General features: G+C 40.7%; 1 protein-coding gene across 1 annotated transcript; it reads left to right on the top strand.

Moving 5' to 3' along the window:
* Positions 1 to 1908: 1908 nt before the first annotated feature.
* cplx3b (complexin 3b) lies at positions 1909 to 8765 on the top strand. Its single transcript, XM_056245056.1, has 3 exons — positions 1909 to 2425; positions 5333 to 5420; positions 8278 to 8765. The coding sequence occupies exons 1-3, from the start codon at positions 2268 to 2270 to the stop codon at positions 8500 to 8502; spliced, it is 471 nt and encodes a 156-aa protein (XP_056101031.1). The 5' UTR covers positions 1909 to 2267; the 3' UTR covers positions 8503 to 8765.
* Positions 8766 to 16099: the final 7334 nt, after the last annotated feature.

Below are 16099 nucleotides of genomic sequence, written 5' to 3'. Positions count from 1 at the left end.
GCACGCACGCTTGCTCACATGTACACATCACATAACCCATGAGATCTGCGGTCTGGCGAGCGCTGCCGGCTCTTATGTGGAAGAACAGTAACAGGGTGATGATGATGATGAGGTTTATCGACTATCTTGTGAAGTCATGCATGCCGGGTCCGAGATGAACTGTTTACCACGCTTGCCAATGGCAGGTGAAATGTACAGTTTTTATGGGCCATGAAACTGTATTTTGAATGATGTTATATTTTTCGCAATGATAAAATAATGGGTAAACACTTTACAATTCATGTATTAACTAATATGAACTAACAATGAGCAATACATTTGTTAATGTAATCTCTGATAATAAAAATACAGCTGTTCATTGTTTGTTCATGTTAGTTCACAGTGCTAATTTGAACAAATACGTTTGATTTTGATAACGTATTAGTAAATGTTGACGTTAACATTAACTAAGATTAATAAATGCTGTAGAAGTATTGTTCATTCTTAGTTCATGTTAACTAAGGTCAACTGATGAACCTTATTGTAAAGTGTTACCAATTATTTAAAATGAAAAAGATTTCTTTATTAGTTTATCTTGCATCACAGCAAAATTGAGGATTATTGACCTTATTTTCTTGCCAAAGCCACATATTTTACTTGCATTTGTCACCTGGAACCTAAAAATAGACTTTTGATTTGCCTCTAGTGTAAAAGAAAAGCATGCATAATTACGCCATGTGTCACCGTATTACTGTAAAAAAAAAAAAAAAAAAAAAAAACATTTGTGTTGACATGCATGCAAATCCTTCAGAACATTTGGCTGATATGAGAACAAAAATTCTGCATATTGTTTTCCTGGATGAAATCAGAGCGCTTGCCACCAGTAAAAGCCTGGAGCTCCAAACACAGACTTTTCAGGTTCTTACTATGTTATGGAGCACAGATATGTGTGTGTGTGTGTGTGTCTTTGCCCTCAGCGAGAGCGACAGAACAGTTTGTTAGTGGAGCAGATCGGGAATGATTCAGTCCCGGGGGAGGAGGAGGGGTGTCAGCGAGAGAGAGAGAGAGAGAGAGAGAGAGAGAGAGAGAGAGAGAGAGAGAGAGAGAGAGAAAGTGAGAAAGAGGCAAAAATAGAGGCATTATCACCATGCACAGAGATGTATAATTTGTTTTTATCATCCGGTGTTGATAATTTTGGAGTAATGGGGGCTGTATTTATATCATTCATGCATGTGATGAGTTTAAACATTTACATGCCATTGCACTCTAAAAAAATGCTGGGTTGTTTCAACTCATGTTTGGGTCAAATATGGACAAACCAAACCATTGGGTTTAGAATTGTATTCAAAAATTAAACCAACGGTTGGGTTCGTCCATATTTGACCCAAACATGAGTTGAAACAACCCATTTTTTTAGAGTGTGGAAGATGCATTATACTCAGATTGCATTCAAGATAAGCATTTATATTTGTTGTGTTCTCAGTATATGAGTTTGTGACATGTATGTTCATGCAAGTAACGTGTATAAACACAAGGTTAGTAAACATAAGGCAAGCTAAAAAGATTTGCAGTACTTTAAGAGTTAAACTGTACCTCACTTTATTAATGCTGAATGCATGTTTGACTGTTAAATATGTCTCATCTTGCATGATAATCCATGTGGAGGTGATGGTGACAGCTTTATACGCATGGATGGTAATCTCTGGGATTACAGTTATGTCCTTTTCCAAATAAACTAAAACGTTGGCGACAGAACCTTATAATTTTTGTTAGATATTTCATTTCACACTTTTTACTTTATCACTTTTTCCTCACAGGATTTACTCACCCTCCAGATGGATGCTGTATAGACTCTCTGAATGCTTTCTGCTTACTGTCATCCCGTTAACCGATTTGGAGTCTCACACACACGCGCGCGCGCACCGAAAACCGAGGCGCGATGCGTTTTGACATGTCACGCGCGCCCGCTAAAAAAAAAAACAACCGTCAGTGACTCAACCCACGAGCTGCGCGCGCTTAATCCAGCGGTCCGTTGGATTGGGCGGGAAGAATCGAGTGAGGAAACACGGGATTGGGTGGATTGAAGAGTCAAACTGATGATGTGACTCAGATGAGGAGAAGAATCCACATCACTTCACTTTACCTCAGCTGAGGAGTTTCTGTTCGGCGATCACGGAAAAAAGACGTTTTTCCTGTCCACATTATTGACCTAATTGGAATTAATAACAGGTTTGGACAAATAGCTCCGCCAAAAGGAAGATTATTAAAGAACATTGTACTATTTCACGATGGCTTTCATGGTAAAACACGTCGTCGGAGGCCAGCTGAAGAATCTGACAGGAGGTCTGACAGAAGAGAAACCTGAAGGAGAGAAATCCGAAGCGGCTGCTAAAGGAATGACACAAGAAGAGTTTGAAGAGTACCAACAACAGCTAGAGGAGGAAAAGTAAGACAAACCTTCCTTCATACCTGATATTAACGTGTTATTTCTCTGAAATTTGTTGATGTTTTTTGTGAGGTGAACGCTGTTGTAGAGAAGCGGACGTTTGGAAATGGGCGCGCATTTTTCGCGCTTCGTTGGATATCGCGCGCGCTCGCAGCTGCTCATTTCGCTCAGGGAGATTCTTGCTCAGTCAGATATGAATAATACTCCACATTATTCACATTACAGACCAACAGAATCGCGTGTGTAATTTAGAATATTTTACCTTACGAATTCTGTCAAGTTGGTTCAGACATTGGGAGGTTTTTGTATTTGTGTATGTAAGTTGTGTATTCTAAAGTAGTATCAGAATTGATCATTAGATTTTGATGAAATATATCTGTTCTTAAGCATGTGAGAACAAATTAAAAAATAATTTAATCAAAACACTTATAAAAAGAAATGTACCATAGGGCTACATTGATAAGAATGATTACCATATTAATGTACAATGGTATAATGGTACCCCAAGATACTTATCATGTTTACTGTGGTGTATATACAATGATACATGTCCAAAACACAATATAACCATGTTGGGCAAGTATAGATTCAGTTCTCTGCTTTACGCAAGATTAGAATCCACTCATTCTCGCCTCAGGTAAAATTATTTTAATTAGCATTTTACACAGTTTCATTTAAACCCCAATCACATTTTCCAATCGGAACATTTAACACTTTAATTAAACACTTCTTGTGAATTGTGAAAACCCAAAAAATGAGACTGTTATTGATCAAGCCAAACAATTCCTGTGTTCTTCACATGCTTTGTCTTTAGAAATCCTCTCATGAAGGACTTGAACAGGTGGCTGTGTTGGCAGTACGGTTTGCATAACTGCCATATTTGGAAAATTGTGATTTCACAGACTTCAAATGGCTTGCCGAGCTGGTAATCCAACTCATTTCCTCGGAGAGCAGATTTTACATGCTGAGAACAGCTAGTTTAAGACTGTTGACTTTGACAGGGAGTTGTGTGTTTAATCTCTCGAATCAGCCAAACCACCATGATCTTCTCAAAGGTTTTTTTTTTTTTTGCTGTTTATTTATATGGGGGTTATTTTAACTAGTCATTTGTTGTGGATGAGCATCAGTCGAGTGTCAGTGCGAGTCTAAATCCCTGAGATATTTTCGCTCGTACTCGTCTTCTCAGAAGCACTCATTTAGCAGACACCTATTATACGGATGATCCCTGTGGAGAAATCATAAAAGGAAGGTTCCAGGTTCAATACTACAGTACCTGGTGAAACTCGTCCATTAGTGTGTAATCCATTACTGTTCTCATATATATATATATATTTTTAAACAGATGCTGTTGATGCATCTTAACTTGTATTGAGCCTTGAACATTTAAGTGCCTTGATAGTGGCTTATTTCATCCTCTTTTCAGGGATCGAACCAACAACCCTCCAAATACCAAACCTAAATGTTATCTTTAATTGCTGGTTGTTATTCCTCCACTTAAATGTGTCCAATCTGTTATGACCTTTGCTTTAGCCCTGGAGATTTGTATTGACCTTTCACCTCACATGACCTTTAACAATAACGTAACACATCTTGAGGTTAAGTTAAAACCCCCTATTCTGCTATTTTAAAGGCTGCTAATGTTGTTTTGGCGTCTCCTACAACAGGTTCACATTTATCCAAGGTCAAACACACACTAATGTCCTCATAATCTCCACTGCAGCTTCAGCTCTTTCCTCTCAGTGTCTGAAACGCTTCCATCAAGGACTCAGTCTCTCTAAGCCCCGCCTCTCTGAGAGCTGCTCTGCTGTGATTGGTCAGAAAGCAAACGCTCATTATCATATCTGAATCTCAGCTCTTGATCACAGTGATGCGAACAGTAACGATGGCGTGGGTTTCACCGTCTCAATCTCAGAAAACAGCGTCTTCTCGACACGAACAACACGAGCCGAACTCTCCCAGTCTCAGATACACTACAGTGTTTGAGGGCGGAGCTAAGAGACGCTGCTCAGCCAATCAACACCACAGGCTGGCATAATGCTAATTAGTCACAAACCTGCGCAGGATCAGCAGGAAGTGAGACTGGATTACTGACGACTCGTTTCAGTTCAGAATCACTTCTTTCTTTTAGGAGACAGTAACTTAATTTAACTGAACTTTGATCGTTTACAGCTTTATTACACACTGCATGAAAGGGAATATCTAGAAAAAGCACTGAAGTTTTATAGTTATGTATTAAGTAAATCCATAACTAATCCATTTTTGAAATATTTCTATGTTGATTATTTCCAATGTTTGATTTTTTAAACCTTTTTTTTTAGGAATTAGAATAAATAGTATAATCAAAAAAAATTGTAATTCTAGGCTATTTGATTTTGCTGAAGGTGATTGTCTCATTGCGCACTTATTTTAAATATTTTCAGCTTTCTTTAATGGACAAATGCGATTGTTGTAAGCAACTGTTCATTTCACCAGACTTTTGGCAAATAAACCCTAGAAATCCAGTCAGTCTGAAGTTTTTAATGCTCTCTTTGAAGGTATTTATTCCACGAGTTTCCTCGGCGTTCGGAGGAAAGCAGTTTAATCCTGCAGAATGACATCTCTCTCTGTGGACGTAGACTTGTTTTAGCTCATGCTAACATTTAGAAATGGCTTGTCATGACAGATTACTTTTTAAGGTCAATTTAGGTCTTATATGATCATTATTCAAATAAGCATACCAAAAAAAATCCTAAAATTAGTCCAATCAACAATCAGTTCAATTGCTGTTTAAATTAGAAATCGGCCAGATGATGCTTATTAGCTGGAGATTGACGTGTTAGACTTGCGTAGATGATAAATGACCCAGTTCGTCCTCAGATTGCAGTGTTTGTGTGTTTTTGAGATGCTTCTGTTCTCATTTCTCCTCAGGCAAGAGCGAGACACCAATTTTGCCCAGAAGAAGGCGGAGAGGGCGACTATCAGGACTCACTTCAGAGACAAGTACAGGTTGCCCAAGGTAACAATTAATCACACATCTGCTCACACTATTAACTTACATCCCGACACCTCGCTCATCACACACTGGGCCGAAGCGCACGTCACCACCGAATACAGTGTTATATTGTGCTTGAAGATATTATTAATAAGGTTCCATTTGTGAACTGCGACATGAACTAACAATGAAAAATACGTCTAAAGCATTTATAAAATGAACAGTTGCATTTTTATTAACTAACATTAACAATGATTATACTCTAACAAATATATTGATCATTGTTAACGTTCATTTAATAATTTAGCAGACCCTTTATCCACTAATTTACCTTAATTTATAGGAGTGTAACGACTCGATACATATCACGACACTGAACTCACGATACGATATTATTGTGATACTCCAAGACTTATGGTAAAAGGTTAACAAAAATGAACTGTTGATTAAAATGCTAAATTTGATATTACATTGTGTGTGTAAATGAATATTCTTGGACTCAGTGCTGAAACCCAAAGCACAGACAATAGAGACGCCAGAATAACAATATTCATGATTCTGAAGCTGGAAATACTGAGTTATTGTAGATGAATATGTTTGATCTCTGTCACTGACTAGATATATTTATAATAATGTCGGCCACTTTCACTGGTATCATCAGACATCTGGCATTATCAGGAGCCACACATATTCCCCCACTGCATTATTATACATTATATCCAACATTATATATAGTAGTTTAATGTAGTACTGACACTAAAACTCTGAAAACAAGAATTTTTTCTCACACAGTCATTTTTTTTGGGGGCGAACTATACACAATACATATTGTTGCATTTTTGTATTGCGATATATTGTGACTCGATATATTGTTAAATATACCCCCTATTCATTTACTTTAGTTGTGACCAAGATTTTGAAGCCTATTTTACTGATTCAAATTTTTTGCATTGTGAAATGATTTTTATCATTAATAATTACTCATTCCCCAATACTCAATAGTGTACTATAATAACAAAAACTTACATTAATTACATAATTAATTTAATTACTCATTACTGTAATGCAAAAAAATAATATTTTAATTGCAAAAGCCTACTAAATTTAAATTAGATAAGAAAGTTCATTAAGACAAACGCTGATGTTGGCGTGAGAAAGCTTGACCTGTTCCAGTTTTAAAGCTTGAAGTTTGAGGGTTTTGAAGGCAATGCAGTCAGAAATGCAGGTTAATTGTGCATTTCGATAATGACATAGTTGAATAATGACATACATGCATAGTAACAGGCAAATAAATAATAATTAATAGATATTTAGATACCAATATTTAATTTCAAGTGATGTTTAAATGACAATACTACTAATAAAATTCAAGTAAAAAAATAATTATGTATTCTAAGCATCGCATTTGTGGACTTGTGGTTCCTCTGCCTCTGAGAATCCCAGTTAACCCATCGACTGATCGGGAATGCTGTCAGTAAAATGCAAACCAAAACAAACAAGACTTCATACTGAATACAGGGTAAAAGTGTGTTTAGATAGACAGGGTAATGAACTAAATGAAACAAGACACAACTGAAACATATAAATGAATAATGAGCAGGGAGTTGTGGGAAATGAAGTCTGGGAATATGGAGACGGTGAGGGACGAGGCTGCCATCTGCTGGTACACAAGGACAGGTGTAACACAGCTAAACTGTTTGATAATCAAGTTGAGTCAGCTTTATTTCTATAGCGCTTTTTACAATACTGATCGTTTCAAAGCAGCTTTACAGAGATAACAGGAAAATAATGCAAATGTTGTTTCCAGAAGAAAATAGCGTCACAGTCCAGCTTAAGTAAGTTCAGTGATGGCTGATGTTTGTTGTAAAAAAGTTATTAATTTAGTTCATTTATATATATAGCGGCTCTGGAGAAAACCGTGATGTCATCGTCCAGCTCAGTTCAGTTCTCATATAATGCTGTCAATGCAGGAGATCAATAATATTGATGAATATTAAATTAAATGTCTCCAACTAAGCAAGACAAAAGCGAAAAAGGCGACAATAGCAGTGATTCTCATTTCTTTGCCATTCTGGAGAGAAATGGTCTCTCTCTCTCTCTATATATATATATATATTTTTTTTTTAAACCCATCTCTGGAGTGTGATGCTGAACTCACATGAGAGTTTTTGTATTGTTTTTGTATGAACATTGATATTTTATTTGGCACAATAGCTCGCTCAGTCCCAGACAGCAACATAGTTTCGGCCCAGATCCGGCCCACATCTGGGCGGCGTTGAATCCACATTCACCAGATGTGGGCCGGACCTGGACCCACACCATGTTGCTGTCTGGGAATACCAGGTGTGATACCTATAGACTAAAGACGTAATACGCCTGTACACGCCATCAGCGTTTCCACAGATTCACGTTTTTTAAGTTTACGCGGAGATGATAACATTTTTCAACACTTGCACCTGGGAATCTTTTTCAAGGTTTACGTTCTCGAGCACCAAACACTGTTGTCGTGCGAGTGAGCGGCCGGATCGCGTTAAGGTCTTTCTGAGAGAACGGTGTCGTGTTAGCGGCCCCTAAGTTAATAACTAATGATCTTTGCAACGGAAGTGAATCAATCTAAACTAACTTAATCTGGACAATAACTTTATTCTAGAGCTGCTGTAAAGCCAAACAATCTCTGTTACTTTAATTTCCTATTATCACTGCGCTGGCGCTTTGCAACGTCAAGGTCACGGGTTCGATTCCCAGGGAAAGCAAGAACTGATAAGAATGTAAATGTGTACCTTGAAATGCAATGTGAGTCGCTTTGGATAAAAGCGTCTGCCAAATGCATAAATGAACAGGGCCTAATGTATTTGTATGTATTTCATGGCCTGTTTTTCAGAACGAGTTGGACGAGACTCAGATCCAGGCTGCGCGGGATGACGTTGAGCTCCCCACTGAATTGGCCAAGATGATCGCCGAAGACAACCAGGAGGAGGAGCAGAAGCAGTCGGTCCTGGGTCAGCTGACCAACATCCAGAACGTGGACATGGGCCATCTGAAGGGCAAAGCTCAGGCCACGCTGGAGGACCTGAAGAACTCTGCCGAGAAGTGCTGCGTCATGTGATCATCCTCTCCTCGTCTCCAAACACATGCTGACAAACATCCGTATTCATATATCCAGTGTGACGTGTAGGTTTCATGATGCTAATGTTGTTCTAGGAGTTTAAATGTCATCAAATGTACACACCCTGCTCGGAGAATCTCACGGAAAACATGCTCAGGTCGCATTTCACCTCACGGGAAAGGTATATTTTGCATAAATTATGTTCTCATGAAAGTAACGTCGCAATGCAAATGACGTGCAAGTATAATTTCTTGACTTTGTGGTGAAATACGACATGTTTCTGGAGATTCACTGCTCCGGTCTGAACAGGTTTATTACAGCGATAGCGTAGCGAGTTCGGAGAAACGACTCCCCAGACAGCAGCATAGTGTCGGCTCAGATCCGGCCCACATCCGGGCCGCCCTGAATCCACATGTACCAGATGTGGGCCGGATCTGGAACGCATTGAATCCACATGTTCCAGATGTGGCCCGGATCTGGAACGCATTGAATCCACATGTACCAGATGTGGCCCTGATCTGGGCCACGTTGAATCCACATGTTCCAGATGTGGCCCGGATCTGGAACGCATTGAATCCACATGTTCCAGATGTGGCCCGGATCTGGAACGCATTGAATCCACATGTTCCAGATGTGGCCCGGATCTGGAACGCATTGAATCCACATGTTCCAGATGTGGCCCGGATCTGGAACGCATTGAATCCACATGTTCCAGATGTGGGCCGGATCTGGAACGCATTGAATCCACATGTTCCAGATGTGGCCCGGATCTGGAACGCATTGAATCCACATGTTCCAGATGTGGCCCGGATCTGGAACGCATTGAATCCACATGTTCCAGATGTGGCCCGGATCTGGAACGCATTGAATCCACATGTTCCAGATGTGGCCCGGATCTGGAACGCATTGAATCCACATGTACCAGATGTGGCCCTGATCTGGGCCACGTTGAATCCACATGTTCCAGATGTGGCCCTGATCTGGGCCACGTTGAATCCACATGTTCCTGATGTGGCCCTGATCATTGGCCACGTTGAATCCACATGTTCCAGATGTGGCCCGGATCTGGAACGCATTGAATCCACATGTTCCAGATGTGGCCCGGATCTGGAACGCATTGAATCCACATGTTCCAGATGTGGGCCGGATCTGGAACGCATTCAATCCACATGTTCCAGATGTGGCCCGGATCTGGAACGCATTGAATCCACATGTTCCAGATGTGGCCCGGATCTGGAACGCATTGAATCCACATGTTCCAGATGTGGCCCGGATCTGGAACGCATTGAATCCACATGTTCCAGATGTGGCCCGGATCTGGAACGCATTGAATCCACATGTACCAGATGTGGCCCTGATCTGGGCCACGTTGAATCCACATGTTCCAGATGTGGCCCTGATCTGGGCCACGTTGAATCCACATGTTCCTGATGTGGCCCTGATCTGGGCCACGTTGAATCCACATGTTCCAGATGTGGCCCGGATCTGGAACGCATTGAATCCACATGTACCAGATGTGGCCCTGATCTGGGCCACGTTGAATCCACATGTTCCAGATGTGGCCCGGATCTGGAACGCATTGAATCCACATGTTCCAGATGTGGCCCGGATCTGGAACGCATTGAATCCACATGTTCCAGATGTGGCCCGGATCTGGAACGCATTGAATCCACATGTACCAGATGTGGCCCTGATCTGGGCCACGTTGAATCCACATGTTCCAGATGTGGCCCTGATCTGGGCCACGTTGAATCCACATGTTCCAGATGTGGCCCTGATCTGGGCCACGTTGAATCCACATGTTCCAGATGTGGCCCTGATCTGGGCCACGTTGAATCCACATGTTCCAGATATGGCCCGGATCTGGAACGCATTGTATCCACATGTACCGGATGTGGCCCGGATCTGGAACGCGTTGAATCCACATGTTCCAGATGTGGCCCGGATCTGGAACGCATTGAATCCACATGTACCAGATGTGGCCCTGATCTGGGCCACGTTGAATCCACATGTTCCAGATGTGGCCCTGATCTGGGCCACGTTGAATCCACATGTTCCAGATATGGCCCGGATCTGGAACGCATTGAATCCACATGTACCGGATGTGGCCCGGATCTGAAACGCATTGAATCCACATGTGGCCCGGATCTGGAACGCATTGAATCCACATGTTCCAGATGTGGCTCGGATCTGGAACGCATTGAATCCACATGTTCCAGATGTGGCCCGGATCTGGAACGCGTTGAATCCACATGTGGCCCGGATCTGGAACGCATTGAATCCACATGTTCCAGATGTGGCTCGGATCTGGAACGCATTGAATCCACATGTTCCAGATGTGGCCCGGATCTGGAACGCATTGAATCCACATGTTCCAGATGTGGCCCGGATCTGGAACGCATTGAATCCACATGTTCCAGATGTGGCCCGGATCTGGAACGCATTGAATCCACATGTTCCAGATGTGGCCCGGATCTGGAAAGCATTGAATCCACATGTTCCAGATGTGGCCCGGATCTGGAACGCATTGAATCCACATGTTCCAGATGTGGCCCGGATCTGGAAAGCATTGAATCCACATGTTCCAGATGTGGCCCTGATCTGGGCCACGTTGAATCCAAATGTTTCAGATGTGGCCCTGATCTGGAACGCGTTGAATCCACATGTTCCAGATGTGGCCCTGATCTGGAACGCGTTGAATCCACATGTTCCAGATGTGGCCCTGATCTGGAACGCGTTGAATCCACATGTTCCAGATGTGGCCCTGATCTGGGCCGACACTATGTTGCTGTCTGGGTCGCTACGTCTGTATGAAGGGCTTATGGGAGCAGGAATGGAGGTCCTTCCACACAAACACCTTCACGTTTCACCTTAATGACCCCTGACGTCATTAACGCCCTTTGACCTTTCATTGAGTGCTGCTGTTTTGTGCAGGTGGTTTGGTGTCGTCGACCTTTTTCTTTCTGGTTTTCCCTCTTATAGAGAGCGTTTCTTTAAAAAAAAAAAAAACAGACAGTAACAGTGTCTGCCCACATCTGGGCCGTGTGTAATCCACATGTGGGCCGGATCTGAGCCGACACCGTTGCTGTCTGGGAATAATGATCTTCTGTTGAGGTGAGAATGAAGGAGTTCATGTTCTGTGTCTTACGAATGAAGCCATACTGGGGTTTGGGTTTTGAGTGAAGGAGCAATAAGCGAAAAAACATAAAGCAATATTAATATTACCATCTCTGATCTAAAGGACAGAGCTGATAGCCAGTCCATGTGAAGAAAAAGGCTGTATTTGATTTGACCCGTAAGATTATTGTATGTTTATTTCTTTATTAATGGCAAGAGTGGTGTTTATTTTACTTATGCCCTCGATAGTCGTTTCCGCTGCATAAGTAACGTAATTACCAATGTGATGCAGTCGTGTAATTATTCTTCTGTAATTTCCAGACCTTGCTGATTTTTGACTGTTGAAAGTGTAATAAATAAATTTGTACAAAGATTATGATGCATGTGATGTGATTTCAGGCTTTGTGTGATCATGCAGTGCCGTGTCTGACCTGTAGGTGGCGATATCGGACAACAGAAACACGCTTCACTAACACTAATGCTCTCGTCAGGAAGCCTATAGGTGGGTAGTGGACCTAACAAATAACCTTTTAGCAAACGAACATCCAGTTTAGGTAAATATCAAGTGTTTTTAATCAGTTTTTAGCCGTTGAAGTTCAATAGTCCAACAGTTTCTCATCTACATAGCATTTCTACAACTATAATGTCCTTTGAAACTGTTTTAGATGCAGTATAACTCGACTACCCAGCTGTGATTTAGTGTGTTTTACCTCACTGATTCTGTTTATATTTACACTTATTCATTTAGCAGACGATTTCATCCAAAGCACCTTACATATGAGGAACACGACACGTGATTCAGCGTACACACGAGAGCTGCAGGTAACAGTTTCAGACGCCGCTCAGACACGACAAACTACAGGCAGAGATTGAGGAAAACCCAACTGAAATAATCTTTACAACAATATGATGATATTGCGAGTTTGATTTAGAGAATTTGAGATTAACAAACAGAAATTTTAAAAATCAACATTATAGAAGCACATTTGCACCACACAAGAAAGAAAATCATGCCTTTAAATCATAATTATGACATAAAATGTTAAAATTATGACAAAATTGTAATTTAGATTTTTTTATGTGATAATCTGTACTTTTGTTATAATTTCGACTTGTCAAAATTATGATTTCTTGTGTCAATTTTAACTTTTTGTCATAATTTACATTTTTTTTGGTGTCATTATGACGTCCTAATTTCGATGTATCATTATTTAGACTTTTTCGGTCATAATTTCAACATGACGTAATTTTGACTTCTTGATATAAATATGACTTTTTTATGGAAGCTTGTTTCCGCCACAGAATGAAAAATAAAAAAGGTAATTGCGACTTTTTATCTCACAATTCTGACTTTTTTTCTCACAATTGCGAGTTTACATCTCGCAATTCTGACTTTATTTCTCACAATTCCGAGATATAAAGTCATAACTGCGTGATATAAAGTCGCAATTGCAGGTTATTAAGTCAGAATTGCGTGATATAAAGTCGAAATTGCGAGATATAAAGTCAGAATTGCGTGAAATAAAGTCGCAATTGCGTGTTGTAAAGTCAGAATTGCGAGATATAAAGTCGCAATTGCGTGTTATAAAGTCAGAATTGCGAGATATAAAGTCGCAATTGCGTGTTATAAAGTCAGAATTCCGAGATATAATGTCGCAATTGCGTGTTGTAAAGTCAGAATTGTGAGATATAAAGTCAGAATTGCGTGAAATAAAGTCGCAATTGCAGGTTATATAGTCAGAATTGCGTGATATAAAGTCGAAATTGCGAGATATAAAGTCAGAATTGCGTGAAATAAAGTCGCAATTGCGTGTTGTAAAGTCAGAATTGCGAGATATAAAGTCGCAATTGCGTGTTATAAAGTCAGAATTGCGAGATATAATGTCGCAATTGCGTGTTGTAAAGTCAGAATTGTGAGATATAAAGTCAGAATTGCATGAAATAAAGTCGCAATTGCGTGTGGTGAAGTGAGAATTGCGAGATATAAAGTCAGAATTGCGTGATATAAAGTCGCAATTGCAGGTTATATAGTCAGAATTGCGTGATATAAAGTCGCAATTGCGTGTTGTAAAGTCAGAATTGCGAGAAATAAAGTCGCAATTGCGTGTTATAAAGTCAGAATTGCGTGAAATAAAGTCGCAATTGCGTGTTGTAAAGTCAGAATTGTGAGATATAAAGTCGCAATTGCGTGTTGTAAAGTGAGAATTGCAAGAAATAAAGTCAGAATTGCGTGAAATAAAGTTGCAATTGCATGTTATAAAGTCAGAATTGATTGATATAAAGTCGCAACTGCGTGTTATAAAGTCAGAATTCTGAGATATAAACTATTCTGAGGGGAAAAAAGTTAGTCTTTTTTTCCCTTAGAATTGGTCTGATAACTCGCAATTGCGAGTTTATATCTCACAATTCTGAGAAAAGATGTCAGAATTGCGAGATGTAAACTCGCAATTGTGAGAAGAAAAGTTAGAATTGTGAGATAAAAAGTCTCAATTCTGTCTTTTTTTCTTGCAATAGCGACTTTATTTCTCATAATTGCGACTTTATATCTCGTAATTGCGACTTTATTTCTCAGAATTGCGACTTTATATCTCGCAATTGTGACTTTATTTCTCAGAATTGCGACTTTATATCTCGCAACTGCGACTTTATTTCTCACTATTCTGACTTCATATCTCGCAATTGTGAGATAAAAAGTCGCAATTTTTTTTTTTTTTTTTTTATTCAGTGGGGGAAACAAGCTTCCATACTTTTTTTGTTATAATTATGACTTTTTATGTTATGTTTTTGACTTATTGTTGACTTTTGTTGTATTTCAGAAATGTACATATACAAAGTCACAGTTAGCTAAAAAATTATTAATTTAAACAATGTAATAATTTAATGAAATAATAAGTAATTAATAATTATGGTTTGTTAGCAAATGATTATGACATTTAGAAAACATAGCTTTGGTGCGTGTTGATTCAGTGCGTCATCTGAAACCTTCGCAGGCGTTGGCACCGTATATGTCATAGTTTTGACTTTTTATGTTATGATTGACTTTTTTATGTCACATGATTTACCAAAGCATGATTTTCCCCCTAATGTGTCAGAAACGGGCTTCCACATTACATGTTTTCTGGCTGTGCGCGTCCCCTAGCGTCCCCCATCTGAAGACTGACACAGGGACTCCTCTATCCCAGCTGTCCTGTCACACACTCCGGGACGGCTCTGCTTCTCCTCCTCAATCCCGCTGTTTTCCATGTGAATAGCCGAGGACGGCGGGTCTCAAGTGCGCAGTGAAAGGACAGGGCAGTAAAGATATTGTTGTGGAAAGTCTCTCTATTGGCGTTCCTCTGGGCTGCTGCATGGCCAGGCGCACACAAAGAGGGTGAAACGGTCCAGAAAACACTTTTGTGGCCTTTTCTTTTCCACCGGGGCGCGATTAAACCGCCCGAAAGCAGCCCGAGGGGAACGGGGGAAGAAACCCACCGGGACCGGCTCGGCTTATACAGGGGCTTGTTCTTGGGTTCACGCTAAAGAGAAACAGATTTGTTTTTCTGCGCTTTAAATTGAAGAAGTGGTTTGCAGATGTTGAGCTTCCAACAGAGGAATGTGTGTTTCTCTCTCTCTCTCTCTCCTGACAGGGTTTTGTAATCTCACGCAGAGAGAGAGAGAGAACGAGAGACCACACAGCTTGCAAGCTTCATGAAATTTATAAACATTTTATTTGTCCCGTACAGGAGGTGAGCTTTGCCAAAAACGGCGTTTCTATGGATGAAATCCCGCGTTTACAGCCAATAGAACAAGAGAATGAATAATAAAGAGAGAGAGGAGGGTTTCGGAGGAGGGGTCGTGTGTGTGTGTGTGTGTGTGTGTGTGTAAATGCACAGCCGAGCGTGAAAGAGTCGGAGGGACAAAGACATGCAGCATGAAGCCGTAACAGGAGCAGAACACACTCTGAACTACACGAGAAAGCAGGGTTCTCCTGAAGACCTCGGATCGCAGGGACCGCACTGATCGACTGATGAAAAGCTTCATTGAGGAGGAAATGTGTGTCTGAAATGAAGTTTTTCAACTCTCACTTGTTGACAGAGAAAAGCATCGGATCGCAGGGATTGGACTGAACTGAAAGCTTCATTGTGGAGTTTAATTGCATGACTTTTCTATGATGCGTTCTCGCAGAAACTAACTCTAGAACTCGCAGAAGCTGAATTTTATGCGACGCAAGCGGAGGATTCTCCTGAAGACACGGAGGATTGCATCGGATCGCAGGGATTGGACTGACCGACCGACTGAAAAGCTTCATTATTGAGTAAATGCGTGACTTTTCTCGCTGAAACTCACTGAAGTTTTTGCATTTCTCACTCAAACCCCAAACGGAGGATTCTCCTGAACACAGAGGAATGCCCTCGGATCGCAGCGGACTGGACTGAGTGCACGGCTAAGAAGCTTACTTGTGGACTAAATGCATGAGTTTTCTCGCTGAAGCCCACTGAAG

Source organism: Rhinichthys klamathensis, unplaced genomic scaffold (genome assembly GCF_029890125.1).
Source record: "Rhinichthys klamathensis goyatoka isolate OS25496 unplaced genomic scaffold, OSU_Roscu_1.1 h1tg001280l_1, whole genome shotgun sequence".
Taxonomy (NCBI): Eukaryota; Metazoa; Chordata; class Actinopteri; order Cypriniformes; family Leuciscidae; genus Rhinichthys; species Rhinichthys klamathensis.
This window is presented reverse-complemented; position numbering and strand designations above follow the sequence as displayed.